The 27867-nt window shown below is 37.2% G+C and overlaps 1 protein-coding gene across 6 annotated transcripts; it reads right to left on the bottom strand.

Moving 5' to 3' along the window:
• Positions 1-112: 112 nt before the first annotated feature.
• Positions 113-26732, bottom strand: ypel1 (yippee-like 1). Of its 6 annotated transcripts, none has more exons than XM_067439473.1 (6): positions 26512-26732; positions 21628-21713; positions 21248-21535; positions 8242-8285; positions 6146-6254; positions 113-3509 (listed from the first exon to the last, which is right to left on the bottom strand). In XM_067439473.1, exons 3-6 carry the CDS (start codon positions 21362-21364, stop codon positions 3420-3422), a joined length of 360 nt encoding a protein of 119 aa, XP_067295574.1. In that variant the 5' UTR covers positions 21365-21535; positions 21628-21713; positions 26512-26732; the 3' UTR covers positions 113-3419. The 6 variants fall into 6 exon arrangements, with proteins under 6 accessions (XP_067295574.1, XP_067295575.1, XP_067295572.1 ...); XM_067439474.1 differs by lacking the exon at positions 26512-26732 and adding an exon at positions 26033-26230; XM_067439471.1 differs by lacking the exon at positions 26512-26732 and adding an exon at positions 25112-25347.
• Between the last annotated feature and the right edge of the window lie 1135 nt (positions 26733-27867).

Genomic DNA, 27867 nt, shown 5'->3' with positions numbered 1-27867 from the left:
ACAGACAAGTTGTATTAGACTAGAAAATGTAATGAAAAACAGCTTTTTGACCAGTTTTTCAAAGGACAGCTAAAGAATACTATTTAAAAAATAAAATCCAACAAAGCCACAATACCATTTAAGCTTTATTGTGATATCTGATAGTTTACAATACAGTGAAAACAGACAAATGTGACTTTTCTTTACTAGGACAAAATGCAAAGCAATGTAATCAAGTAAAAAGAAGAAAAAAGCTATTTTTTGCATTGAAGAAGAAAAAAAAGAAAAGAAAAAGAAAAAACCAGGCACGACTTAATATAGCCATTATAAACACAACATGCTTTAGACCTTATATTTTAACAGTCCTAAGAAAAGAACTCTGCAAACTTATACAATCGTTTCCTTTGCATACCACCGTCGCCTAAACTAGATGTCGTCTGAATGTCAAATCTTAGATTAACAGCTCTAGAAATGTTTGAAACCAGTGTCACCAAAAGGAAAAAAGGGAAGTAAACAATCTTTTCTACTGTACAGCAACTCAATATGTTGCTGTTAAAGACAAATAATTTTTTTTTTTTAAACGAGCAAAACTCACTTTTTGGTTTGACCAAGTGATTCAGTGTCCAGATGGTAATATGTTAAAAACAATGCTCTCGGCTGAAAGGTTTCGTTTGAGCGAGGTCATATTTTTTGGTGCACACCTACAGTGACACTGGCTTCAGTCTAATTCTGCTTCTTAGGGAAAGCTGCTTTTTTGTTAAACGGTCTGGGTCTGTGTTTCTGTTGTGAAATTTCTGCAGGTGAATCCAGCTCACCGCTGACCATGATGCTAAAACGCGACCAGCAGACATTCTGCTATTAGGCTCTCAACAGGAAACTATTGAAGAATAAAAATCAACTTTAATATTAAAAAACAAAACAAAAAACAAAGCTCATTATCATCAAGCTAAGAGAGCACACATCAAAACACGCTGCGAGACAGCAAAAGAAGTGTCGTAAAGGAAACAACACAGAGGAACTAGTGAACAACAGCAAAAACGGCTACAAATAAAGTGAGGAAAGTAAGGGAACACGCATACATGCATCCACACACACTCACTCAGTCATTCACACACACATACACATATAAAGCCAGAGGTACAGTGAACAAAAGTGCTTCAAGTCGGGGAAGTAGAGAAACTAACCCAGTAGAAATATGTATAAAACCTTAAATATGTTACTTTATGTACAAAACTGTGTGAGAGGGACAATGTATTGTCTGTAACTCTGTATCATCTTTCAAGTAAGATATATCTACAACTATTTTGTTTGCATTGTCTTTGACTGATTCAAAGGTCAAGTGACCTGACTGACCTTATCAGTGACGAACTCTGACTCAGAGGGTTCGCCACTCGTTCTACTATTGCCCGCCGTCCCACCCGCCCTTAAGCACGACAAAACCTCGATATTTATTCGTATCATTCATTATATATATATAATAATATATACCTCTACAGGAAGCAAGCTCCACCCCCTCCCGCTCCAACCACCCCGCCCCCTTTTATATACTTTGCAGAATACAACCACTGCTTCATAACATCTCTAGCTTTGACATAGAACTATGAAAAAATACTGGATTATATTATGCTTCGGTATAGACTTTCGAGTGGATAGAGGTTCTGTGAGGTTCGTTTCCAAGTTCGTGTCGTTTTCGAGGTTCGAGCTCTCGCAGAGCTTCTTGTAGATGTGCTGGGTTCTCGGAGTCATGCGCCGCACAACACAGGAGAGGGAGATTTCTTTTTTTAATCTTTTGAAGAGGCACAAGATTCATGCTGCTTAGAGGCAAAGATGTGGAGAAAAGCTACGAAAGGAACGCGTCGGCTCGCATGCTCTCAGACAGTCCGGGGTAAAGTGCAGAAGGTTTAAAAGTGAAAGCTCTGGATTGCATTTATCTCTATTAGCAGCAAAAGAATCACGTAACGCCACTTTGAATGGTGTCTGATTGTAAAATTTGAGACCTGTTTCTGATGCGCGCATCCAATCGAGCGAATTACGAGCGTGGCGAAAAGGTCTGCCAGCCTGCAGAAGGAAGCAAAGCAGCAGATTTTGTGTTTTTGAAACTAGAGGGAGATGATCAAGCCAGCAACCACCCAGCCCTGCAAATCATTCAAAGCATCTAATACAATCATTCGATTATTCTCAATGAAAAAAGGCCATATAATGGACAGACTTTTGCCTCTAAACCCATGAACAAGGCCTCTGCAAAGTGCAAACAAAGTAACTGCATTCAAGTATGCCATAAACATAATGCGTTAAAACACACAGAGCTAACATGCGTGTGCATGTCCTAACATGTGGTTTAACACATAAATTACACATAGCAATGAACATACACATGATTGTAATAACAACAATAGTTTTGTAAAATCATTTGGCGTGAAGGGGGATGAAAACGTAATGCAAACATTGTTCCGAGGAGGACACTAGTTTCAGTTTTCCCCTAATGTCCAGTGCATCCAACCGGCTGTCGCTTGTCTTGTGTTTTTCTCTCGCCTATATAGTACGGTTGCAAAAATGGAGCCTGCCACAAATGCCAACTCAAAGACGCATGTTTGTATAATCTCACCAAAAGCACCAGAGGCAACTAAAGCTCCTGTAGGGGTCGGACGCTACTGCTGTACCAGAGTGTCCCATGAATTGCACAGTGAAGTCATCCGAGGAAGAAAAAAAAAACATTTTGATTCGGAAATAAAATGGTTAAAACGCAAGGGAGATCATAAATACAAAAAAACGCTATTCCACTGCAATGCTCAACGCCCACCCCATCCAAAATATACTGCTACATAGCCTCTAACGTATGTCAGTCATGTTGGTCGCTACTCCAACGTGAACGGAAAGATGATCAGAACGGGCCGGACTCAGAAAAGGAGAAAAATGCTAACCAGTAACATCAGTCCACCAGGAAGGACTCGAGATTCCCGTCAAAAAGAAAGTACACACATTAAAACGCACGCCTCCCGCTTATTCACAAAAAGAGCGGAGGACGTCAAACAGAAAAAAGTGAGACTGTCTTCTGGATACTGTTAACAGCTTACGAGGAGCGGTTACACATGAGGAGGGCCGAGCACACCGAAACCAGTTAATGGGGTGGAAACTGAGTCGAACAGGAAGGGAGGAGGTTCGGATCCCAAAGTGTTGACATGTACATCTCTGAAAAGGTCCTAGAGAGTCTTACAGTGACCGTAGATGTCTTTGATACGCTTTCCGTCACTCTGCCTTTGAGTTTTGTGATGACCCAGTAGACATGTCTGGATGTGTCATGGTTGACGTTGGCGTGTGTGCGCGCGCGTGTCTGTGCGTTTTATTTTTGTTTGTGTACGTGTGCGTGTGGTGGTGTCACTCGGCAAAGTCCACAACAAATCAGCCCAAAGGTCACTGAGCAGAGAGGAAGTAGGCCAAGGTCACTCCCAGCCATTATCTTTGATCATATGAGCCAGCTCGATGATGAACTTTCCTTCTTTGTATTTCTGACTGCTCTCAAATGCATGCTCCTGTAACAGAGAAAAAAAAACAGACAAATGTTACAACCAAAAAAAGCAGTGTTGACTACTGAAATCAGGAAATATTTTTTGTCTACTTTTCATGCTCAACTCTTTCCCCACCATTGACGTAATTTTCCGGCAATCCATGTTTTCACTTTTATACAGTAGGGGCGCTATTATGCATCTTCTGAGAGCGTAGAGAATCTCGAGATCGAAAAACAAGCAAAGGAAGAAGCAGAAACAAGCGGTAGAAGCATTGCTTACGCATATGTAAGCTAGCGCGATCATTAAACATTAAACAGCCAAACTTTTCTTAATGAAACACTGAACACATGAAGAGGTATAGGACTGTGCAAGCTTTGGTCATGTTGATGAAATGATCTATGTTTTGATTATCGTTCTGAATCTAATTCAGTCATAGTTTTTGACAAAAACATGATTTTCTCAGCTTGTTCAAAATGTTGCTTTTTAAAGAAACAAACCCACATTCAAGTATTGATTTAAAGTGCATGAAGGTCTGTTCTTTCTTTTGATATGTCGAATGTTCAGATGTTCTGGGGGCCTTAAAAGTTTTGAGGAAATTAGCAAAAACGCTGGCAACATTTGACAATGTCGGAGGAAAGAGTTAAAAGGTTATAATCAAGTCAACAAGCTCCTTCACTAGTCCACTCAGATCATGTAGTTAAGTTGAGCCACAAAAATAGAGCATTTAGAAGACACCATTTTTAAGATATCACAACTTTTTTTTTTTTTTTTGGGGGGGGGGGGGGGGGGTAAATAAATTAAAGTAAATAAATAAGCTCCAGGTTTACTGTGCTTGTTTGTACAGCTACACAATTTGGCCAAATATTTTCTGAGTATATCAATATAAAATAATTAACAGGGAGGAAACACAATGTTATAAACTTGTAGAACGTACACATCTGGACTCCCCTATTACTAAACATAGCATGCTGAAATGATAAAGTCTGTTTAACCCTTTTAGGCTGTCTGAACCTCCTCTCACACCTGTCTATTACTCAGCCTTAAATCGGCCCACTAAAGCAGTGGTGTGTCATCGTGCCTCAGGATGTTAAGCTACACTTCCAGCTTCAACTCAGTCGGCCTGAAATAGGAGCTGTTTCAGAGAGTTTCTCCTCAGATGATGGTAATGCTGAAAAGAGCTCAGAAAAACTGGTCTATGATCAGTGTTCCAGAATGACTTAAATCTGAAAGCTCTGTAATCAAACATGTGGAGACCTGAAGACTAACAAGATTGAGTCATGTAAAATCCCTCTTAACCAATCCTGAGACATGATTAGAGCTCCTGTTTAATCAAGAAGAGAAATGACCTCAATACCTACCATCTACAAAAACTGAACTTTCTTTTAAATTAGTTTTAGGTGAAATGATTACTAGATTACAAAAAAACCCTTCTTGAATCATTTATTAACTATATACCAATGCTTTCCAAAGCAGAGATTCTTTTTTGGATAGGTTGGAATATGGCAAATACATTTTGTATTTATTTTAAGTAGCTAATTACTGATCCAAATGTACATTAATTAATATTAAACCATATTTTATATTTATTTACAAGACCTTTCAAATGTTTGGGGTTGATATCTTTTTAGAAAAAGCACTACAAATGTGAAATATTATACTTAAAGCTGCAGTGTGTAATATTTATGAGGATCTATCGACAGAAATGCAATATAATATACATAACTATGTTTTCAGTGGTGTATTAATACCTTACATAATGAACCATTATGTTTTTATTACCTTTGAACGAGTTATTTATATCCCCTTTGCGGCGCCATGTTTCTACAGTAGCCCTAAAACAACAAACTGTTCTACAGAGCACTGACTACTCTCTGTGGTCTCAGGTGACGACATATTTGTCCTGTGTTGGCCACCGTAGCTTCTCTATGCACTTTGAAAAGGGAGGGGTTAGTAGAGGCCTGTTGCAATTTGCAACATCACTGCTAGATGCTGCTAAAATGTACACAGTGCACCTTTAATATTATTAATTTAAAATAGTGGTTTCCTATTTTAAAATATACATTTTAAAAAGTAATTTATTATATTAATGTCTTTACTGTTTGATTAATGCAACGTGGCCTTGCTGAATAAAAGTATTATTTTCATGATATTTCAAACTATTTTAAATGCACTTAACAGATTTGTTAAGCATTATATAAATATGAGATAGTGTTTGTTTTAAGGACGTGTTCATGAACGTCATTATGAAGTATTACTGGCACTGATTTATTAAGTGTCTGGTGTTAGGATTGCATATGAAAATACAACAGCATGAACACTTACAGCATCAAAGTGGGCCGTAATTGAGCTGTGATTAAAGACATATAGTATAGAGCTATATATGTGCTGGACTGCAGTGAGAACTCAATGCAAGGGGATGTTAATTCTGGTCACTGGAGCCCAGCTAGGCTAAGTAAAAGGATATCAGTAGACAAAAATAAAGAAACCCACACAGCTCAGATTATCCAACTGCTGTCACTGCAATTGCCGAACATGCACTCTGACAAGCACATATCAGCAAAGTGCAACACCTCGAAACAGAAAGCAACTTGTATTGTGATGCAAGGAAAAGTAATACCAGAGTTTAAAATAATAGTCTATAATTTGAGTAGTTAACTTACGTATTTCCAGCCCAGAGTGGTTTTACAATTTTCACAGTAGATGTCTGCCACAGCATGTAAACCTGTTAGGAGAACCCTCTCCTCTGCTGGACCACAACCGACATTCACACTGAGGGAAAAGAGGTAAATCAGTGGTCAAAATTATGCTTCATGTGACTGACCTGTTTTCTGAAAGTCATTGTGGGTAACCTTTACTGGATGACCACTGAGTAGGTCAGAACCAGTACTACAGCAGATGTGATTGCTAGCACTGGAAGCGACCAACGGCCATGCACACCTGGATACAGCTATAGGATAACTTTGCCACATTTTATTTTGAACATAAATCCAATGGAATTAAATGCAATTTAAACGCACATGCAAAAGATGTAGAAGTGATTTCCACAGAAATTAGTTCTGCTTGTCTTTAATGGGACTGAAAATGTAAGTAATCCTACCAGCAAATATACACAAATTCAGAAGCAAAAGATTATTTAAATTAATGGGCGGAGATCAGATGCATAATGAGTTGGCTTTGAATAGTCAAAACTTAAATACATAATGAATACAATTCCAAAACTTACTACCAGTCAAACGTTTAGGGTTGGTAAGATTTTATGTTCACCAAGAGTGCATTTATTTGATCAAAAATACAGTAAAAACAGTAATATTGTGAAAAATATATTACAATTTAAAATAACATTTATTTTTTATATATTTAAAAATGTAATTTATTCCTGTGATGCTGATTGGATGCTCAATAAACATTTCAAATTATTATCAATTTTGAAAACTGTAATGTAACTGTAACTGTAAAACTCATATTTTTGTGGAGACCATGATTCATTTATTTTCTGGAGAAGAAAAAAAAACATTGATGAATAGAAAGTCCAAAGAACAGGAAGAATGATTTTGTAACATTATAAAATGTCTTTACTGTCACTTTGGATCTATTTAATCCATCTTTGCTGAATAAAGTATTCATTTCTTGAAAGAAAAAAAAGTCTTATTGACCCCAAACTTTTGAACAGTGTATGAAATATCTGTAAATAATGTTCAAAGCATAAACAGGCTTTTCCAGTGCATTTACAACATGAGTGATTTACTTTTGTGGCAATGCAATTCTCACATACACTTTCATATAATCTGTATAGGTAAAAATTGTATTATTTAGTTCATTTCAGTATTCAGAATGTTTAACAAAATAATCTTTCTTGCGTTTACATTTGAGGCCGAAACTTCCACATCTGATGTCTCTATTTTTGTGCTTAACATTCGTGCACTGCTGTGCAGTCTGTGAATTGCCTGAGGAATGTCACAGTTCACTAACAGACAGTCATCCTCGTCTTTATCATCGTAATATCTCACACACACCAGAGTGCTAGCTTAAACACACTGGTAGCACAATGCTTAAATATGATGAATCATCAACTCGCATCATTAGATAGCAGTGCTATGTTTAGGCCTACAGCTCTTGTAATATGCAAAACAGCTATAGCCATTCCTCTATGAGTCTCAGACAGAGATATAAGGGATAATGTGCAGTCAACCGGTCATTATCGCAAAATAAACCCCTTCAGGGTGATACAAGACCCTGACTCTGTCTGGGTTTACTTTGCAATAACATCCAGAAACATTATCCCTTATATACACTACTGCTCAAAAGTTTGGGATCAGAATGATTTATTTTTTTGAAAGAAGTCTCATGTTCATCAAGGATGCATCTATGTGATTGTAAATATAGTAAAAATTGAAATATGTTTTAACATTATTACAGTTTAAAATAACTGTTTTCTACTTTAATATATTTTATCATTTAATTTATTTCTGTGACGCAAAGCTGAAATTTCAGCATTATTACTCCAGTCTTCAGTGTCACATGATCCTTCATAATTATCAATGATGAATATATATTTTTTATTATTTTTATTTTTATTTAAAACAGAAACCCGTTGTGCCATTATAAATGTTGTTACTTTTTATCATTTTTATGCATTGTTGCTGAAAAATAGAAAAACAAAAATTACTGACCCCAAGCTTTTAAACAATAGTGTATCGTCTTAATTCACAACAAGAAGATGCTATAAATTGTTGATGTGAATGAGATAATTACTTACACTGAATTAAAGAGGTATGCTCGTCCCTGGCTGCCTTGGAATGACTAGAGAGACAAAAAGAGAAATATAATGTTATCTATGAATGATAATGTTAAGAGCAGGGTTCTTGCACACTCACAGTTGCATTGGACTCACACATGGTTCTCCATTAAAAACTCACTAAGAGGCAGTAAAGAGTGCGTGTGGGCGTTATGGTGCTCTCTATGTTTGTTTATGCGTGTGTGTGTGTAGACGTTCATGGAAAGTCTGTCTGAAATAAACTGTGTTCTGACAGCCAAGCTTTGGTCACAGGCCAACATGTGTATTTCATAAATGGGTCTTCGCATATGTGTGTGCAAGTATGAAACACTGTTTCTCTTTAAAAAATGTGCGTGTATGTGGGTTTATGGCACACTAGATAATAAGCTCCACACATTGAGCTGACTAGCAGAGAGTGAAAGAACAGAGGTGCTTTTATTCCTCATCATAAAAATGGAGATAAAGCTGAGCACTGAATGGAGTCACTTCTGCTGGGTTTCTATTCAGTGTTAAATGAGATAGTTCACCCAAAAATGAAAAGTCTCTCATCATTTACTCATGTTGGTCCAAGCCTGTATGGATTTCTTTTCTTCGGAGAACACCAAAGGTCAATGCCCCAAAATGGCAAATAAATCAATTAAATAAAAAATAGATAATTAAAGGAACTGTATGTAAGAAATATATTTCAATGAATCATAAAATGATAAAATTTCAAATACTTATTTCACTGACAACAGTAGTCCGGCCAGGATATTGTAATTTAAAAGTTGTTGTTGCAGCCCTCAACTGATGTTGATGTTGTCATGTTGTGTTTTGGCCTGAAGCTCCGCCCTCCACCTATCTACCAATCACAAAGTCAGTAGTGTGTCGGCATCCGGGTTGCCAGATCTGCTCTAGTTACCACAGCTCCAGCTACAAACGTTCCTGCTGGATCCTGCAGCCAATCTGGCAACCTCGAGTCAGGGAGGAGGGGGAGGGGGATAGTGATTGCAGTGCCAGTTTTGTGTGCCACAATCTTACATACACTTCCTTTAATACAAATAAATTAAAATTCATCGCAAAAAAAAAAACTACCATAAGTGATCCACAAGACTCAAACTAAAGTAAAATTTCAAAACCCTTGAAATCTGATGTGCTTCTCCTTAGCATGTTCATAACAGTTCATGAGAGATGTGGTCATGTGCAATTTGTGAAAACAAAATTTTTAGTCAGATCTTTTCAATGAATCAGTTAATCTAGTTCAGGGATAGGCAACTTCCTGCAGTGCTGCTGTCCTGCAGATTTAAGCTCCAACCCTAATCAAACACACCTAAACAAGCTAATCAATGTCTTCAGGATTACTAATGCTCTGCCCCAATTCGCCTATTTATACTACTCCCTAAAAAGTATGTACTTTTTCTACACAAAAATAGTACATACTTTTTAGCAAAATAGTAGGCAAGCTTAGTTTGGGACATACTACTTTGTCATAATTGCGTCTTTAACAGACAGCTTTGTCGTTTACGGTATTTATATGCATCATGTCCTTGTTTAAACTGCCCTGTCAATCATCCTGCCACAGTTAAAATCCTTCACATTCTTTTTAATTTCATTTCTTACAGTTTCCGAGAGAAATTTACAAGCACGATGAACTGCCTGTCATGGATCTTTCATGCCGTGAACTCTCTGCACGTGTTTGCAATAACTTTTAAATGCATCATTATGCTCAATGACAAACGTATCTCTACAAAAGTTCACAATGATGTTAAAGATGATATATAATGTGGATAACATTGAATAAATCTATTTTCTTTCAGGTTAAATACAGATTATTATTCACTCAAACCCCTTTATCTAAACCTATTTAACTGTCAGACTTGCATATCACACATCACTACACACATAACTATGTGTGTAGCTTAATACTTTTTATTTGTGTTTGTAGTTGTAGATCGAGTCCTTTTCCAACGTGCAATTGGTTGTGAGCAATATTAGCTGTTACTTTGGTACACACTAATTTTCATTTCTAATACTATTGAGGACAGATAGTATGCAAATGACGATGCAGCTTTAGGCTACAGGCAGTTTAATTTTTATCAGGGTTGGAACTAAACACTACAGGAAAGTGGCCCTCTAGGACAATTTGTTCATTAATCATAGTGACTTCAGTTGATTTGTTCATAAATCTGAATTGAATTTAACTAAATCAGAGATGTCATGCACCTAGTATTTTTGAAGGGCACCATTTGGAAAAAGAAAGGCAAGCAGAACTGTTGTGTTTCATGTGGGAAAAAAATCAACCTACATATAAAAATAACTATTATTTATAATAAAACTTTAGAAAAAAAAACGAGAACATAAAGCATTTACTGTTTCTATTCCAAAATATATTAAGCCTATAAGTCCTGCATCAATTCAGTCTTCTATGCATTTTGTACATTATAGAGACAGACAAATTTATAGCATTTAAGCACTGACACTGCAAGGGAACGGCACCTTACAGCGCATTGTGAATCAGAGGCTGTTCTTTTTTGGTAAAAGTCATTTCAACAGAGAACTAGAAATTTATATTTTGTAAACTATAACGTGAAAAAAAACAATAATCTAGGCTATGTGACATATTTTAGCTTCAAAAAAGTCATGTAGAACACTGGATACCCGATCAATAAAACACACCATCGAATTATATTTGAAAGGATTATGGCAGCTTTCATAGACATCAGTAATATTTTACAATCTATAAATATTTTAGCTAGTACTTTATTTGAATGGCAGAAACATAAAACAACTATTATGTGGTCAAAAACACTGAAGAGTTGTGTTATATGACTAGTTCTAAGTCTCTGGTTCAGCATCCATACTCAAATGCAGATTTGAATTTATTGTTGTGCTAAACTACTAAATTAAATCTGCTAGGGATGCACCACTGAGCGTTCTAATCACAATGGTGTGATTGTATGCTTCAAAACTATCAAATGTAAGAATATTACTTTTTTCTTTTGGAAGATGCACTGAAATCCATTTTATACAATGCCTCTGAACTCAAAGCTATGATTCAAAAAATTAAAATAGCGCACCAGTCATAGGGACTACTTTATGACTTAACTTCTTTTGTGCTCCACAGAAAAAAGGAAACATGATTCTGAGTAAATTATTACAGAACTTTCATTTTTGGTTGAACTAATCCTCTATGTGTCACAAGTTTTTAAAGCGGTGTCCTTATTTCTTCTCTGTCAGTATCTCTGGCTCCTTAATCTCTCCTCTGGCTCCTTTATTCTCTCTACTGATGGTTTTAAAAGCATTAACCTGTTTAGCATCTACCACACCCTATTAACACAGATAATAGAGTTTAGTCCAAACAACCTGGACTAGCAAGCATTATAAGGACAAGCATACTTCAGCCATGCACCCAAAACAGCACTGCAAAAGCATCAATGAATCGCATAGAAATAATAATAACAATACGTTTAGAACAACACAACTTGCTTTATATTTTATTTGGTTTATTATTATTAGTGGTTGACGTATAGATTTGATGGCCAATATTATTATTATTAGTGGTCGACTGGCATGGACTTGATGGCCGATATAACACTGATTTTAATTTTAAAAAATGCTAAGTGAAATTAAATATATACATATATAATATATTTATAATAATAATACAAATATACAGTATCGGTCAACATTTTCAGCAGCCATTACTTGTGTCACAAGGTCTTTCAAAAATCTTTCTAAAACAGTTTTAGCTTTTGTTCAAAATGTGTGTATATATATATATATATATATATATATATATATATATATATATATATATTCACCCTTAAAGTGCATATTAGTACTTTAGAGTAGCAATTATATGTACCTTAAGGTACTACTATGAACCTTTTAGGTGTAACAAAGGTACAATGGTGTCCTTTTTAGGGTTCTGCCCCAGTGGCAAGCTGTTGAACCCCTAAAGGTACCCCAAAGGTTTTTTGTGAGCAGAGTGCAGCCTTGGTGACATTAAGAGACTACTTTCAAAAAACATTAAAAAACCTTAATGTTTCCAAACTTTCAACCGGTACTGTGTTTTTGATATTAATCATGTTAAAATACAATAGACTAGAAACGTTTTTATATTGAGAGAAAGTTTTGAAAGGAATTTTAACAACTTTACAAGACACTTCAAATCACTTCTTTAGCATATTGTTCACATTCAGAATGAGAAACAGTTAAAGCGACACTTTCCTTTGCAAACACCACTAATAATGGCACTTAGTGTTGGTGAGAAGACTGTGGAAAAAAATACACAAGGGAACTTAGTCATAAGTCACATTTAGTCAAAGTCAGTCTGTATATTAGTGCAGTAGAAAGTCGTGCGCAAAGGTTATGCAGACATATTCATGGATGAAGCACTGAGTGCTCTGACAAACCAGCTAAAAATATGGATTACCAAGAACATGTGCAGTTATTTTTTAGATCAGGAAAGCTTTCTGGAGAAACTTCAAAAGGTTAAAATAATGCACCATCAGTGCATTTCGTAAAAAATAAAAAAATAAAAAAACACACCAATACAATACATCCATGATTTTTTAAACTATATCCATTTGTATGTACATCCATTGGTTTTCTAACAATGTAGCACATGCTTGTTGTTGGTGTAGATGCTTGGATTTAGGCCAGTGTGCTCCTGGTAACCAGCTGTCATCCTCGGACGCAGGAGCCGGGGCATGGGCGAATCGGCTTTACTTTTCCACTGCCGGTGACCCGAGTATAGCTACAAGCCTAATAAAGACTGTTAAAGCCCATAGCGGCTGTCTGTGCTCTTCTAAGAGGAGTGTCTAACCAGCTCGAGCTGAAGGCAAACGGGTAATTTTATAGGGACGTTGACACAATGAAAGGCCCCCGACTGTGTCGTTTAACATTGTGGGACAAGTAAATCTGGCTGTGGTTACAATGGCGGTATGTGCATAATGCACATGGGAATGAGAGGAGGGGCAAAAGCTGTGCATTTAGGAGGAAGAGAATGCATTCAAGCCAGATCAGTGAGATTTAATTACAGATCTGCCTCCATTATTATAATAATAATTACAAAAGACGTATGCTACGGTCCTGGAAAACATTCAGTGCAAATAAGCAAACAGAAACATTAGCAGCTGTTAACAGAAAGTGTTTTAAACACACTTTCATTTCAGAGTACGAAATGTTTAAGACTTACTCTTTGGTTTCTCTTCATAATTCATTCATTCCAGTTACTTTTTTGCAGCAGAAATGACCATGTGATGTTCCAAGTGACTCATTTCTTTAAGGTTTTTGACATGCCTTGAGGATATCTTGGTAAGCGTTGCTTGGTTTTCAACTATTGTAACCATAAAAGCAGGCCACACAGAAGGGATCCCTGGGATTCGACAACTCGCTCATATTTGCCGATGGTAAATCTTTTAAAGTGATTAATGATTACTTTAATGTTTTTTCCCCTATGACAAGGGCCAAGGCTATTTAGGTTAACCTTCAGATGCAGTGAAGTGCAGATCAATTATTTTAAATGGTGGTTTAGGCTGTGGGGCCTAACACATAAAAGCTGCATTCATAAAAGGGGGCTTTTTCAAGAGTTTTGCAATGCAATTTCCGTCATCAGGATTTACAAAAAATGTTTCTACCAATACTATGTACACTTGTACTGGTGTTCTCATTTTAGAATCCAGTGATCAAGAAGCAAGCTGCACAAAAAGTGTTGTTAAAGTTGAATTAACTTTAGCTGAATTTAACAGTCATTTTAAAGCCATTGTTCATTTTACAAATATCTTTGGCCTAATCGACTGTCAGCTAACAAACTGTGTTTGCCTTTGGCCAAAGTAGTTGATAACTATATTTTAACTAGTAGCCACACTGACAATTATTATGGATTTTAAACAATATCCAAGCAATTATCTGAACTGTGCCAACTATCTATATTAAGACATAAAATGGTAAGAAAAGCCAATTTGTAATATAGACGGGGAATAATCCATAAACAGTTTCCACTCAAACTACACAGAACAATCTGTCCCAGGAACGTTTCCACCGCAGGAACTAGGGGCTTTGGGATGGTACTCGGTGTGTTTCTACCGCAGGAACCCAGTATCTAAAGTCCCCCTCAGAAAGTCCCCTTTTGCGAGGTAGTACTTTTTCAAAGTTCAAGAACTTTTGGGGGTGGGACCTAGGTGCTGAACATGCTGATTTGTTGAGTTCACGCAGCAATTTATTTCAACCACCATTTGTAAAAGTCTGTCACGGTGAGTCCAGAAAGAGTTGTTTGCTATTCGAATCAACACTGAAGCCTAAAAAATACGACTGGACTGAAGACGAGCTTTAGGCTTTACTGGAGAAGGAAAGTTGCACGCAATCCTACGTCACCAGACTATAATTTGCCTATTCTTCAGTACTTTAGACTGTGATGGAAACATAGACAACAACAGGTCTTGGGGGAGGGGGGAGGGTGGTGTTCCTGGCAATTATTTCAGTGGATAACACCGGTTATGCACTACCATTTAAAAGTTGTTTTTTTTATACACATATAAGATTTTACTTCACTTTGCAAAGATGCATTAAATTGATCAAATGTGAAATGTATTGAACTTGAGACCAAAATCTGCATGATTAGAATGATTTCTGAAAGATCATGTGACACTGAAGACTGGCGTAATAATAATAGTTGGTGAGCATAAGAGATACTTTGCTTAAAACATATTACTGATACCAAACTTTTGAATGGTAGTGTATGTAAACAAAAAATATAATGCATTCTGGCATACATGCAGATAAAGACATTTGTGCATACTTAAAATATATACTTCAGTTTGCAACGACACACCATACTAAGCCCCTAAAATGTTTACTTCATACAGCGCATTTGGAGAATATGGCTTCACTTCAAATACCAATCATTAGATTTATGCCATCAATTCACTAATTCATGCTCACATCATAAACTTTGACCAGTATCAACCACACATTTTCAAGATGTTTGGTCCACAACCGTAGAACATCAAAGAACAGACGTCTCTCAGGTCTTGATGCAAAATGTCTGCAATTCTTCCGACGCAGGCTGATTTTGATTGTGAGGCTAAAAACTTTCCACCTGGCTTGAAAACAAAACCACCCATTCTTTCCTGCCCTCATTTATCTGTTGGCTGAAGATCTACTCAGCACTGACTGGCTGACTTTCCTCCCTCTCTCACTGGCCTTAAACTCTTCTGCTAATGTAACCTGAGATTACTGTTGTTAAAACAGAACAAGTGGGTCATTTACTGTTCTCATCAAAGGCACCTGGCTCAGAGACAAACTGCAGTCAATGCTGGGTTTGTTCTAATTCTTTTCAATCACTACCTGATTGTGGGAGCTGTTATGAGGCACATCTGATAGTAGGGGTATGGTAATCCACTTTAAATACAGAGGAGGAGAAATGGAGAGATTTACAGAAATGGGATCAGAACCTGCAACCCATCAACAAACACATGGGCAGCATCCCAAAAAAGATGGAACTTCATAAACCTACACAGACAGCAACTCCACACACAAAAATATTCTATGAGACAGTTCAACTGTTTTTGGATTCTTAGCTTAGCATGTCACTAAACATACAATACTAAAATAGACCATTTTTATTATATATTAAAAATAGTAAATACTTTTCAGTATTAAAAGAAAAATATTTATAATCAACATTTCTCTCGCTTTATTATCATATTTTGGCAGTAATTAGATTTGTTTATTTTCTGCATCACTTAAAGCTACACTGTGTAACTTTTTTAGTTTATTCTTAGCTAAAAACACGTAGTTCTTTCAAAAATATATGTGCTCATTAATGTATATTTACTTCTTTCAAGTAATAAAGTAATCTTGTAAGTTTATAATATGCCATTGAAAATACATACGGGTGAGGGGTTCGAATGCTGGTTGCCATGTTGCTCCTCCATCTTGAAAGTACATTAGCCAAAGAGGGACATACCCGTAAATTCAAGCTTCGTCTTTCGCGTTTTAAAACTCGATGGCACTTATGGACAGGGTCGGACTGGAAGCCAAGTTAATCTTGGACTAAATCGGCCACCGTAGGAGTTCAAACGAAATCGGAATTGAGAGGAACAGAAACTAATATTCACTGGATGGTCATATACCTTTACACCGCTAGATGAGGGAAAATATCACACAGTGTAGCTTTAATACAAAAGATAGAGCAATGTATTGGTCAGGTCAATTAATTAGACGATTGTTGGTAAGTTTTCAAAAAATCACTCAAACTGGTACTTACTTACAAAATTTCATTATATTTTCTATTTTCAAATATTATTAGTGAATTTTATAAATGTGTGTGTGTGTGTGTGTGTGTGTGTGTGTGTGTGTCTGTTTCAGCAAAGCAAATATTAATGGCTAATTTCCTGTACGTGTGTGTGTGTGTACACACACCCACACACACACACACACACACACACACACAGGAAATTAGCCATTAATATTTCCTTTGCTGAATCACTGTAGTTTTAAAAATTGGCCGAAAAACAACGTATCTTAGAAGGGTAAAATAATAACACTGCCAACGTTTTGAAGCATTTTTCAGGAAAAATATGCCTATGGTGCAATATAATTCTGCCAACTAGGTTTTGGAGCATTAAATATGCACGTCTTCCAAGGACTATTTTTTGAAGGCACCCAGTATAAGGATTTCTCCACTTAAACTTAAATTGCTAAAGTAGAGAAGATAAAGTAAAAAGATCCTTGATGTGTTGATTAATGACCCAATGTCCCATCTCTGGAACAGATGGGATGTCTGTCTGTGAGCCAGAAGGGTGCTTGACGATGCCTTACTGCAGCAAGGCCTTTAGCTTAGCCTTTCCACAATACTGTCCGCATTCCACCAGTGATGTTTGATGCTGATCCAATAGTTCAGCATGCAATGCCTGCTTTTTGTTGGCTAGCACCATGCCTGCTAATCCTTTCTAATGTTGATCCAATTCTTGGCAGGTTTGTGACAGCATAATGCAAGATATCATGATACCTCACCTCCTTATAAAAGAATGCATTAGTAGGACGATATGCATCCTTTCAGTGAGAGATTCACCACAATTAATACATCCAGAACGATTGCATTATATGAAAGATAACAATGAGAAGACTGAGAAAGATATCTGACATGGCAACCTTCATCTATGGTGACCATGCTGGAAGAGTGAAAGTATGTCATAAACAAATTCACATGCTTTAACTGTTAAAACAAAAAAGCCACAACCATTTTCAACTTTCAAGTGCTAACAAAGACCTCCATTCTGAAATAAAGTGGGTCATCTTTAACAAAGCCATCTTTAGGCATCATCTAAATGTCAGGCTATGTAAGGAGCATCTGTTGTGCTTTTCATTGTGTAATGTAATGTCTATTCTTGCCCTTAAAATCTCCTCACAGATGACACCGCAGAAACAATGTACCCTTCATAATATACGACCTGCCACCGAACAAGTCCATTTGTTAATGAAATGAAGATGCGTGCCATGAAAAGTATGTTTGCAATAGCTACGGGAGAAAGGTGCTGGACCCAGACTATCACACTCACCAAAATTACATAATCAGCTTAGAGATAATTCTTGGCGCTGAGCAGATGAGATGGAGAAAGGAAGTTGCAGGCGAGTCCAATGCAGTTATATAGCAAAACCTCTTTTCACCCAGGCGACACACCTCCCCAGAGCATGTGGTGTTTTTTAAGTGCTAAGAGCATTAATGCTTTTATTTGGACACACAGACAATCTGTACATGCTGGCTGAAGGAAAAGAGACTTTCTGAAAGATTCTGGAGGATGAATGCACTGGAGCTTGAGGTGAAGCTGAATGAAATAAATTTTGCTTTGCTTACTGTGAAATTACATTCTTTGTCCTGAAGTTTGACCCTGGTCTACCATGTCCAAAAAAAGATTATCAACATGGCCGCATACAGTCAGTCAATTAATCTGTGTGTAAGGAGGGCATGATATTACTGCTGCTCTCCACAGATCTTATTTTAGATTCTGTGTGTATTTATATACAGATTGCAATGCACCATCACCATTAAGTATTACCAAGCCATAACTTGGTGGATTTCACACATTTCTACAGTTTATTTTAGATATATGGAAATGTATTACTTAATATCACAAAAGACTGCCATTTAATATAAGTATATAGTCTGTTCACACAGAGAAAAGAGGTGTCAAGTTAGTACTACTGTTAGTAAAGACTACTATGTACTACTATGAACCTTTATGTGGTAAAAAAAATGTACAAAGATGTGATTTTTAAGGGTCCTAATTGTCCCCTAAAGGTACAATTTGGGGAAAATAAATTTTTCTTTTGCATTTACACTACGTTTCAGTGAAGTATGCACTTTGCTCACGCGATCAGCTCGTGAACTGGTGAAATTCTCCAGACTGAACATGGGTTAAAACTCATAATTTTGAACTCTTAAAGTGCACCAGATTGATGAATTTAATTTAAAAATGTACAGCATTTTCTTACGAGGAGCCGTCCCCCCCGGAGCCCCTAGGACAGAGGTCCAGTCCCCATAGTCTCAAAATCCTGTGGGATATGAGTACAGTAGCCGTGACTTCTTTTTAACCTTTATACAATACTACAATACAGAATTGCACAACTGCATATCAACATAATCTATGACTTTAAAACAACAACAACAACCACCACAGTATCTAAATATGTTAATGGGATTACAAGTTAAACAACATTCCATTCCTCAGGTCAAAATCATCAATAAAACGCTGCTGAATCACTTAGCAACCCATGACAACTGCGAGGACAGCTTCAGATTTATGACCCATAAAGCAGCTATGACGTGGCTTCTTTTGTTTGTGAGATTTTTAATTACACCTTTTCCTTTACTATAAAAATGAGAAAACTAAACTAACTGGGACAGGATTCATGATATTCTTAAGAAGCTAAGACATTTTTTATAAGAATGTAAGATTCATAAGAATGTTTCAAAGAGCAATTACAAAAAATTCTTACGTTATTATCAAATATTTTCTTAAAGGGATAGTACAACCAAAAATAAAAATGCTGTCATAATTTACTCACCCTCAAGTTTTTTTTTAACGTTTATGAATTTCCTTTTTCTGCAGCAGTAGAAAGATACAGGTTTGGAACAACTTGAAGGTGTGTGAGTAAATGATGACAGGATTTTTATTTTTGGGTGTACTAGCCCTTAAGAAGAATATTCTTAAGAATCTAATTTTCAAATCCCTTTAGCCTGGAAAACAAGAACTAAAACAGGTTTACCAAACCACTTGTTCCTAGATTGTGTCTGAACTACAAGAGGGTCCGACTGATCCTGACAGGTGCTTTGCATACTGGGAAGTGGATCATCTCTTGCAGTAGCGTTAACAGCTTAGCCATCTGGGAGAGTGGCACGTGCCTCCTTTGCGAACATATCCTGCTAAATCCACCAAACAAGATGCAAAGTGTCTGCTGTGGTACCACAGTATACCATACATAAAACCTTATGTCAGTTAGGCTGGTAAACCTATTATGGGTGCTGTCAGGAGATACAATAAGAGTCTAAGCACAGCAGAGACGTGACTTATAGCATGCTGCAAAGTAACACTTTATTTTACAGTGTCTTTGTTACACGTTACATGTAGTTTTACTATAGTAGTTACTTTTAATTAAACCTAAACCTAATCCTAACTCATAGTAAGTACATGGAGTTTATTATTATTATTCAGTACTTAATACGCTGTAACACGGACAACGTAAAATAAAGTGTAACTCAGATAAATGTTATTTAGTTGGTTACACACACACACACATGTATATGAGCACTGTCAGTCCCCCCTTCCCACACAAAGCTTATTTTGCAGATTAAATTATTATTTTATAAAAAAAAGTTAATCTGCAAAATAAACTTTGTGTGGGGAGGGGGGACTGACAGTGCTCATATACATGTGTGTGTGTGTGTAACAAACTAGATAACATTTATCTGGGTTAAACTTTATTTTAAGTTATCCGTGTTACACTGTATTAAGTACTGAATAATAATAATAAACTACATGTACTTACTATGAAATTAAATTACTTAATTTGGCATCATATTTTTATGTGAGGATCGTTCTTCTGTGGCTACTGTAAAAAGCTAGCCTGACGTGGTCATACTCAATTCTAGTCAGAATATGAGTCTGAAACTGCACCATTGGGCTGTGATTATGGGGCATGTTTCAACCGAACCAGGAAAGACCTCAATTGGATAGACCTACAACCAATCAGAGCAACGGAGCGACGCATTACGTTAGCTATCAATTGTCAACAGAGCTCAACTGCACTGTGTTGCCAAGTCCGCATTTTTTTCAGCGGGTTGAAGTGACTTTTATGTGATATATAGACCCATGAGTGTGAAATTTAGCAGGCAACCTTGCCAAAATAACACACATTTTACCCCCCAAACACCTTTTTTTCCCCGGAGAACCCCCCCGAGAAGCTATTGTTTGGGGCTAGTAATTGGCGGGTTTTGTTGTAAAAACTTGGCAACCCTGTCTGCACGCGCTGGAATAAACGATCTTTGCCTGTGTTGTAAAAAAAATTAAAGATTTTAATGATACACAGAGTACTTACCCAACATGATCTTCAAACATATACAAATGCATATACAAACAAGCTCTCCATTTAGGATTCGAACAAATATAATCCAAGCCCCTTTAATGATGTGCATGATTACATTAATGTTTATCATCTGTCCATCATCGTCTAAAGCCCGCCCTGATGATTTCATTGGTCCGAACAGTTTCTGTACGGGGATAATTACTCCTCTATGGATCGAGTCCAGACCGAACTGCCTGACCTAAAAATGTTGTGGGCGGGGCTGAGTTCGGCTGGCATCCAGGCTAGCAAAAAGCTACAATACTTTGAAAGAACCTGAGGTACGATCATAGTACTGAATAATGCAGTTAATTTACTACCATTGCTACTTTTTAGTAAGTAACTCCCCATCACTGTTTGTAATCCATCAGTCTCCACTGACCTTTGAGATGAGCTCATCGTGATTGGCGAGATGTGCCCGGCAGTGGATGCAGCTGTAGGTTCGGTGACAGTTGGGCAGGTAAGCCTGGAAGGTCTTAGACTTTGTCATCTTGACCATCTCACAGTCGTGGTTCTCTTCACTGGGTTCCTCTGGGCTGGCACTAGACGAGTTGCAGCTCTGCTGAACTTGCTGACAGAAGAAACACTGGAAGATGCAAGCAAAAGCCGTCGTTGTTGTGGAGTGGGTGTGTGGCACGCTCCACACAGACACCACAGGAGAAAATACGACCTGGAAATAGAAGGCAAGAAAAGGAAGATGGAGAAAGTCATTATTCATTGGCTTTTACCAAGCTATAAAAGATAGGGTAACCTGAAACTGACCTTTAGGACTTAGTTCACCCAAAAATCCTCATGATTTTCATCATTTACTCAACTCATCATTCCAAAACCCTATGACTGTCTTTCTGCTGTGGAACACAAAATGAGAAATTGCACTGGTTACTTTTTCCACACAATTACGATGAATGGAAAGCAGAGCAAAAGCACCACAGAAGTAGTCCATATGACATTCTTCTTTTGAGTTGGTTCTCAAGTGTCCCAAAACCAGTCTGAGGGAATTTTTTAAGGATTGGACTGATTTGGTTCTCTTGATCCGAATTCCCTTGATTTAGAGTCAATGATCTGTTGCAGTTAACAAAAGTTATCTAAAAGGGTGGATGAACAACTATTGTATGACTTCAGATGACTTTGTAGTGCACGAGTTACATGGTCTACTTTTATGATACTTTGATGGTACTCCTGCCTTCTTTTTGAAGCTTAACATTGCATGGAAAGAGTAACCATTATATAATGACAAAGTTTTCCAGGTTGAACTTACATTTGCATATATGCATTTCGCAGATACTTTTATCCAAAGCGACTTATGCAAACAATGCATTCCCTGGGAATCAATCCCATGTCCTTGGTGTTCCTAACGCATTGCTCAACTTGTATTAACTAACTTTTTTTTTTAAGCACGAACAATTAATCCTAAAATGGCATAACATATTTAACATGTGCAAATGAGCAGCCCAAATCAGAGCAAAGAAAAAGAATTTCCTCTTCACCCTTGACAGCGTAAGCCTGATCAGCCTGTGAGACTGATGAAGTGTGAATAATAATGGTTTTCCCTCTAGGGAATACCACATATTTAACATTCATTTTTAGACAAGTTGTTTAAGCATGTCAAAAATGGTAGCTGGATGCCCTGTGCACCAAGAGGACCAAGCTAATCTCTATTGCCACTGTGGGAAACCCATTGTCTATTACACAATAACATCCACATCATCTTGCTTTACCAAACCAGACTGCCCCATTTTTACAGAGCCAAAATAACACTAAAGCAGTGAATTAATTGCGGAAGATTGCACTTAAATCCACTATTTTAGCTACAGCACTTCCTTTGATTATCATGCAAAACCATTGATCATGAACATGGTTCAATGATGTCAATGTTTCATGAAACTTTTCTGCAGACGGGAAGAAAAAATATATGGAATAATAATAATTACAGGAGTTTCACACATTACTGATTAATGGGATAGTTCACCCAAAAGGGAAAATTCTGTCATAATTTACTCACCCTCAAGTTCTTCCAAAGTTGCATGAATTTCTTTCTTCTTATGAATACAAAATATGATATTTTGAAGAATATGGGGACCTAAACAGTCAAGGACTTCCATTTAGGGAGAAAAATACTATGGAAGTTAATGGGGCACATCAACTGTTTGGTTACCAACATGCTTTAAAATATCTTATTTTGTGTTCAGCAGACCAAGACCAAAGAAATTCATACAAGTTTGGAACAACTTGAGGGTGAGTAAATGATGACAACATTTTCATTTTTGGGAGAACCGTCTCTTTTTAAGCACTGGCAGGCTTTAACATGTGGCTTTTCTAAATGCCAAATATTTTTGGACATTCATCATTCCATAGTTCACATGCTGTTCACACAGACAATCAGAAAATAACAGGAAACTCTGTATAATGCGCTAATGAGGGGACAACAGCACTGTATGCAAAAGAAAAAACAGCCACTTCCGCAATAGCACAGGAAGCTCCATCCATGCCGACCAACAAAGCGCGCGAGCTCTGCTCCTGTGGCGGCGCTGTTGCCAGATCTCGCTAAAAACGCAACACACTCTTACCTAACCAAAATAAGAAAATAAGCCTGAATAAGCACCCCATGCTGCTTTTGTTTTGCATAAAACATACATTAATCAATGCAAAATTAACCTTGACGCTAAAAATATATTATATGTATATTGTATGTGTTATAGATAGATAGATAGATAGATAGATAGATAGATAGATAGATAGATAGATAGATAGATAGATAGATAGATAGATAGATAATTTAAATGTTTCACACAACTGACTCTCTAAGTCAATATCTTACTCGTGCACTATGAGAAAAGCAGATACGGATGAGGAAAGACGAACGGGGTTCCTGCGTCCAATAATTACATAATACAATCATGGGATGCGAATGCGTACAGCAGGTGGGAATATTTGACATCTGCTCCTATGGTTGGTCGAATTTACGCTAAGTTATTGTGATGTGAAGACCAAGTTGCCTACTTATCAATCTCAAATGTACAACTGCATTTTGTCAACAAGCCCTCAAAACGGCCCATAATAATAAGCGACTTTACGTAAAGAAAACAAAGTCGCTTATAACAAGCGGAGATGGCAACTCTGTCGCGCGTGCATGAAAACGACAAACTAGAGCTCGCGCAGCGCGCGTCTCGGTGGAAATGAGAACTTTGCTTGTAAACATTATATATCTATTCAATATGTAAGTGATTGGTCTTTTTTAAATTTAATTTCTTTTTTAATTTTACAAATCTATTAATGACAATTATTCCCCAAACGCTCGATATTATTAACTAAATGTTTATATAAAACACGAATTATAATGTAAACACAAAAATTATCACACAACGTGCTCGGACAAATTGCGTCAAGCGTGCTTTTATAAAGACAAGGTTCTTATGGAAATAACACATATCTATAATATTGTAAAATGTGCGGGAAATACTGTTCAGTTATAAGCGTATAATCTGTAAAAGCGCTGAAGTCATTAAATAAAACCAAAGGATGGTTCTGAAAGAAGATCAACAGCAGACAAACAAAGGAGGCTCATGCGTGCGTGTTAACCTGGCAGGATAAGGCTAATCATGAGCATTATGGCTTAAGAAAAACAGTAATAGTAACTAGCCTATAACAAATCTAACCATTTAAGGGCTCGAATGGGCACGGTAAACCACTAATCACTTAGAAATCCAAGCAAGTTATTCAGTGCAACTTATTCCGCATAAGCATATATTTGTCTCTTTTGTTTTGCTCCCCTGCAAAGTGACAAACAACTAAAGCAAGATGTTCATAGAAGCAATTCAGTGCGCCAACAATAGGCAACCAGTTACAAAAGGTGCAAATTGATTGTTGTCAGCGGGATCTTTAGAGCAAACAACAAAGAAACCGTGAGACCAACGTGGATACAAAACAAAGGCTCGTGCTTTGGCAAAACCAGGAAGCGCAGTGACACAGAGACAACATTTGAGTCTTGATATGTGCAAACACAAATGCCAACGTTAAATTGTCATTCCGTATGCAAACAAAATACCACATTTGTGTTTTTATACCGTACAATTAACTTACAAATCGCGTGCATGCGTCCAGCTTTACATTTTATCAATGGCAGACGAGAGATTTAGACAGGAAAGGTTTGAGCTTGAGTACATTTACTAATAAGCACTCTAAATCAACAATCGTATCAAATATAACGGTATATTAGTTTAAAATGAGCAGAAACTCGTCAACTTACCACTTGAACTGGATCTCAATGCGAAGTTTGGCATAGATTTTCTATAGGGAACCTGAATATATTTTCCCCCCTCAAAGTATGCTTTGTAATATTTGTATTTATTTTTGGTTTTGGTTGTCTGGTCTCGGTGCAGATTCCGCCTGAGATCTCAAACTGAGACTATCTGACAGTTTTGTGTGTCGGTTAGGCTGTACATTTCTCTAGTCTTTGTTGCACTCTTTGTGTTTGTGATGCTGCTTTGAGGGTGGGCGGGGCGTCGCATTAGTGGCGTGTAACGCATCCAATAGCTGGGCTGCGAGGGCGTGGCTATCGGCGAAGCGAAAATAATCCCGGATGTGTAAATAAAAACAACGCAACTCAACGATAACATTTGTTAAAATGACGACTTCATCGGATCCATGTTTTGCATTATGTAAAAATGAAGAACGGTATGCCAAAAAACATCAATTCAACAAAGTGTAAAGGATTTTAAAAATGTAATTAAGTTAATTGTTTTAATAGTCCTAGTCTTGATAGTAGCCTATTATAACCCTAACTACTTTAAGCCGCATATGTCACTGATTCTTTTTTATTATACACCCACAAAGACCACATGGGAAACATGCAATTCATGCCAACACCAAGACATAATTATTATAAAGCATATTGCTTAATAAATGGTTGGGACTTGTGTATGGGTGCGATTCAAAGATCTGACAGCATTAAATAAATGGCCCCATCTTTATGCGTCAGGGAGCATCTGCTACGCCTTATAAATAATGAGTGAAGAGGCTGCCTAAAATAAATGATGGTCACACACAAAAAAACACCCAGTGCACAACTGCTATAACAGCAGATGCGATGCATAACATAAACTTAGCATGAATGTCATTGTCACCATATTCACTGACAGTGCGTTGTTCAAAGATAAATAACGCATACCTATTGACAGGCAGGCAGAGACTGTTCCGACGATAATATTGATCAATAGTTTCAAAAGAGAGCAGTAAGCGCGATTCCGTGGAATATTATCAAGTCTTCGGCTAAATAAGGAAGCCTGTCGCGTCGCCACCACTATCCTGACTCCTGATGATGTCATATGTTTTCATTCTGTGTCCCATTTTATAACTCCGCGCCATAGTAACCCACAGTAAAGCTTTTCACACGGACACAAGGCAATTATTACCCAACTCAGCGAATAAAATCAAAATGCAGAGTGTTATGCTTGACAGCGTCGTGTTTTAACGTGCCAGCTGCTGTAGGAATATAAAAACACAGCACTCCAATGTGACCTTCGCTGAAGCACTTAGGATGGAGTCCTCCTCCTAAAGCAACTCAGCTTGAGTGTTTGCACTGGAAAATACCATTACATCTACAAAAAAGAAAACCAGCCAGATGTTAAACGACGAAGAATGCGATACCTTTTGGGTGGACGTGGATCAGTTGTTCTCCCCACTGCAGGGTTTCTCATTCACGAGCACTGCTGAGGTGTCCGCATGTGTCACGACTGTCCAAGATGATGCTGCTGCTGTTTTTGTTGTTGTTGTTGTTTAGAGACTAGACCTACTGTTCATAATCACATTTCCTCTGCTCTGACACTCTTCTCTGCAGATTTGTCTTCTTCTTCTTCCTCCTGTTCCTGTTCTAGTTTTTTTAATTTTTTGAATGAGAATGTGATGCGGTCACACGAGGCGGAGGTCGGCGCTATTATGCGCTCCACGCTCACTAACATTTACATCGGCCCCATCTTCATTCACAAATATTGCAGCTAAACAAGCACGCGACCCTTTTATAAAATGCATCCGCACAAAAAAAGCTGCATGGGAATAAAAAAAGTAAATTTAAAGTTGCAGTTGCAATTTTAAAGAATGCAACAAATTTAGCCTAGTTTTCCCACAAGTTGTAGGTAATTATGCTATTTTCATTTTGATTAACTTAATTGAAAATGATCAACTGTTGACAAATTGTCAACAGTGCATGTATGTGTGTTGGAATAAGCCAAAAATAATAATAGGAGTGATTTCTTCAAAGATAATTGAAAACAAATAATTCAGCTGCCTTAATGTAAGCAAGGCCTACTCATTCAATTTAAGTATTTATTTCTTTATTTGTAAACTGACTCGCTGGGTAGATTTTTTTGCCAACTTTAAAAGACACCTCGTTATTTCAGTTGTTTTGATACCATAATAGGCTATTGTATGAATATATAGGTTTATTACATGGTTTATTATGACGGCATTCTCTTCCGCGGACGTGACCACCAATCCGTTTGAGGATTATTTGTGTCAAACCAATCAGCTGCAGAGGCAGATCGCTCACAGAGCCAATCACCGCGCCCTCCGTGCTTCAGACAAACACAGAGCCCGCGCTCACAGCATCTCGCTTGTTTTCGATAATGCGCGTTCACTGCAGAGACACGTGCCAATTCGCACGGCAGCGCGCTCCAGTCCTTATAGCCATAACACGTGGTTCAGGTAAACAGCGCAAAATGCCCCGGATGTTGGTGCGATCTTTATCGTTTGAATTTGACAACAACAATGCCATCTGTTATAATGAAAATATTTGTTATAAAATATCATTATAATATAGCCCTTGTGGTTATTATTGTTGTTAGTAGCAGTAATAGTTACATTAGTATTATTTATAAATAAACCTTTTTGACGAAATGGAAGCTGTCTCTAATAATAAGCAATATGATAAAATATGCGTAAAATAAGCAGACGGTCCTCTTACTCAATCTAACTCACCTTCTCCCTCAGAGCTGTTTTTCAGAAACT

The sequence above is a fragment of the Pseudorasbora parva genome, chromosome 3 (genome assembly GCF_024679245.1).
Source record: "Pseudorasbora parva isolate DD20220531a chromosome 3, ASM2467924v1, whole genome shotgun sequence".
In the NCBI taxonomy this organism is placed as follows: domain Eukaryota; kingdom Metazoa; phylum Chordata; class Actinopteri; order Cypriniformes; family Gobionidae; genus Pseudorasbora; species Pseudorasbora parva.
This window is presented reverse-complemented; position numbering and strand designations above follow the sequence as displayed.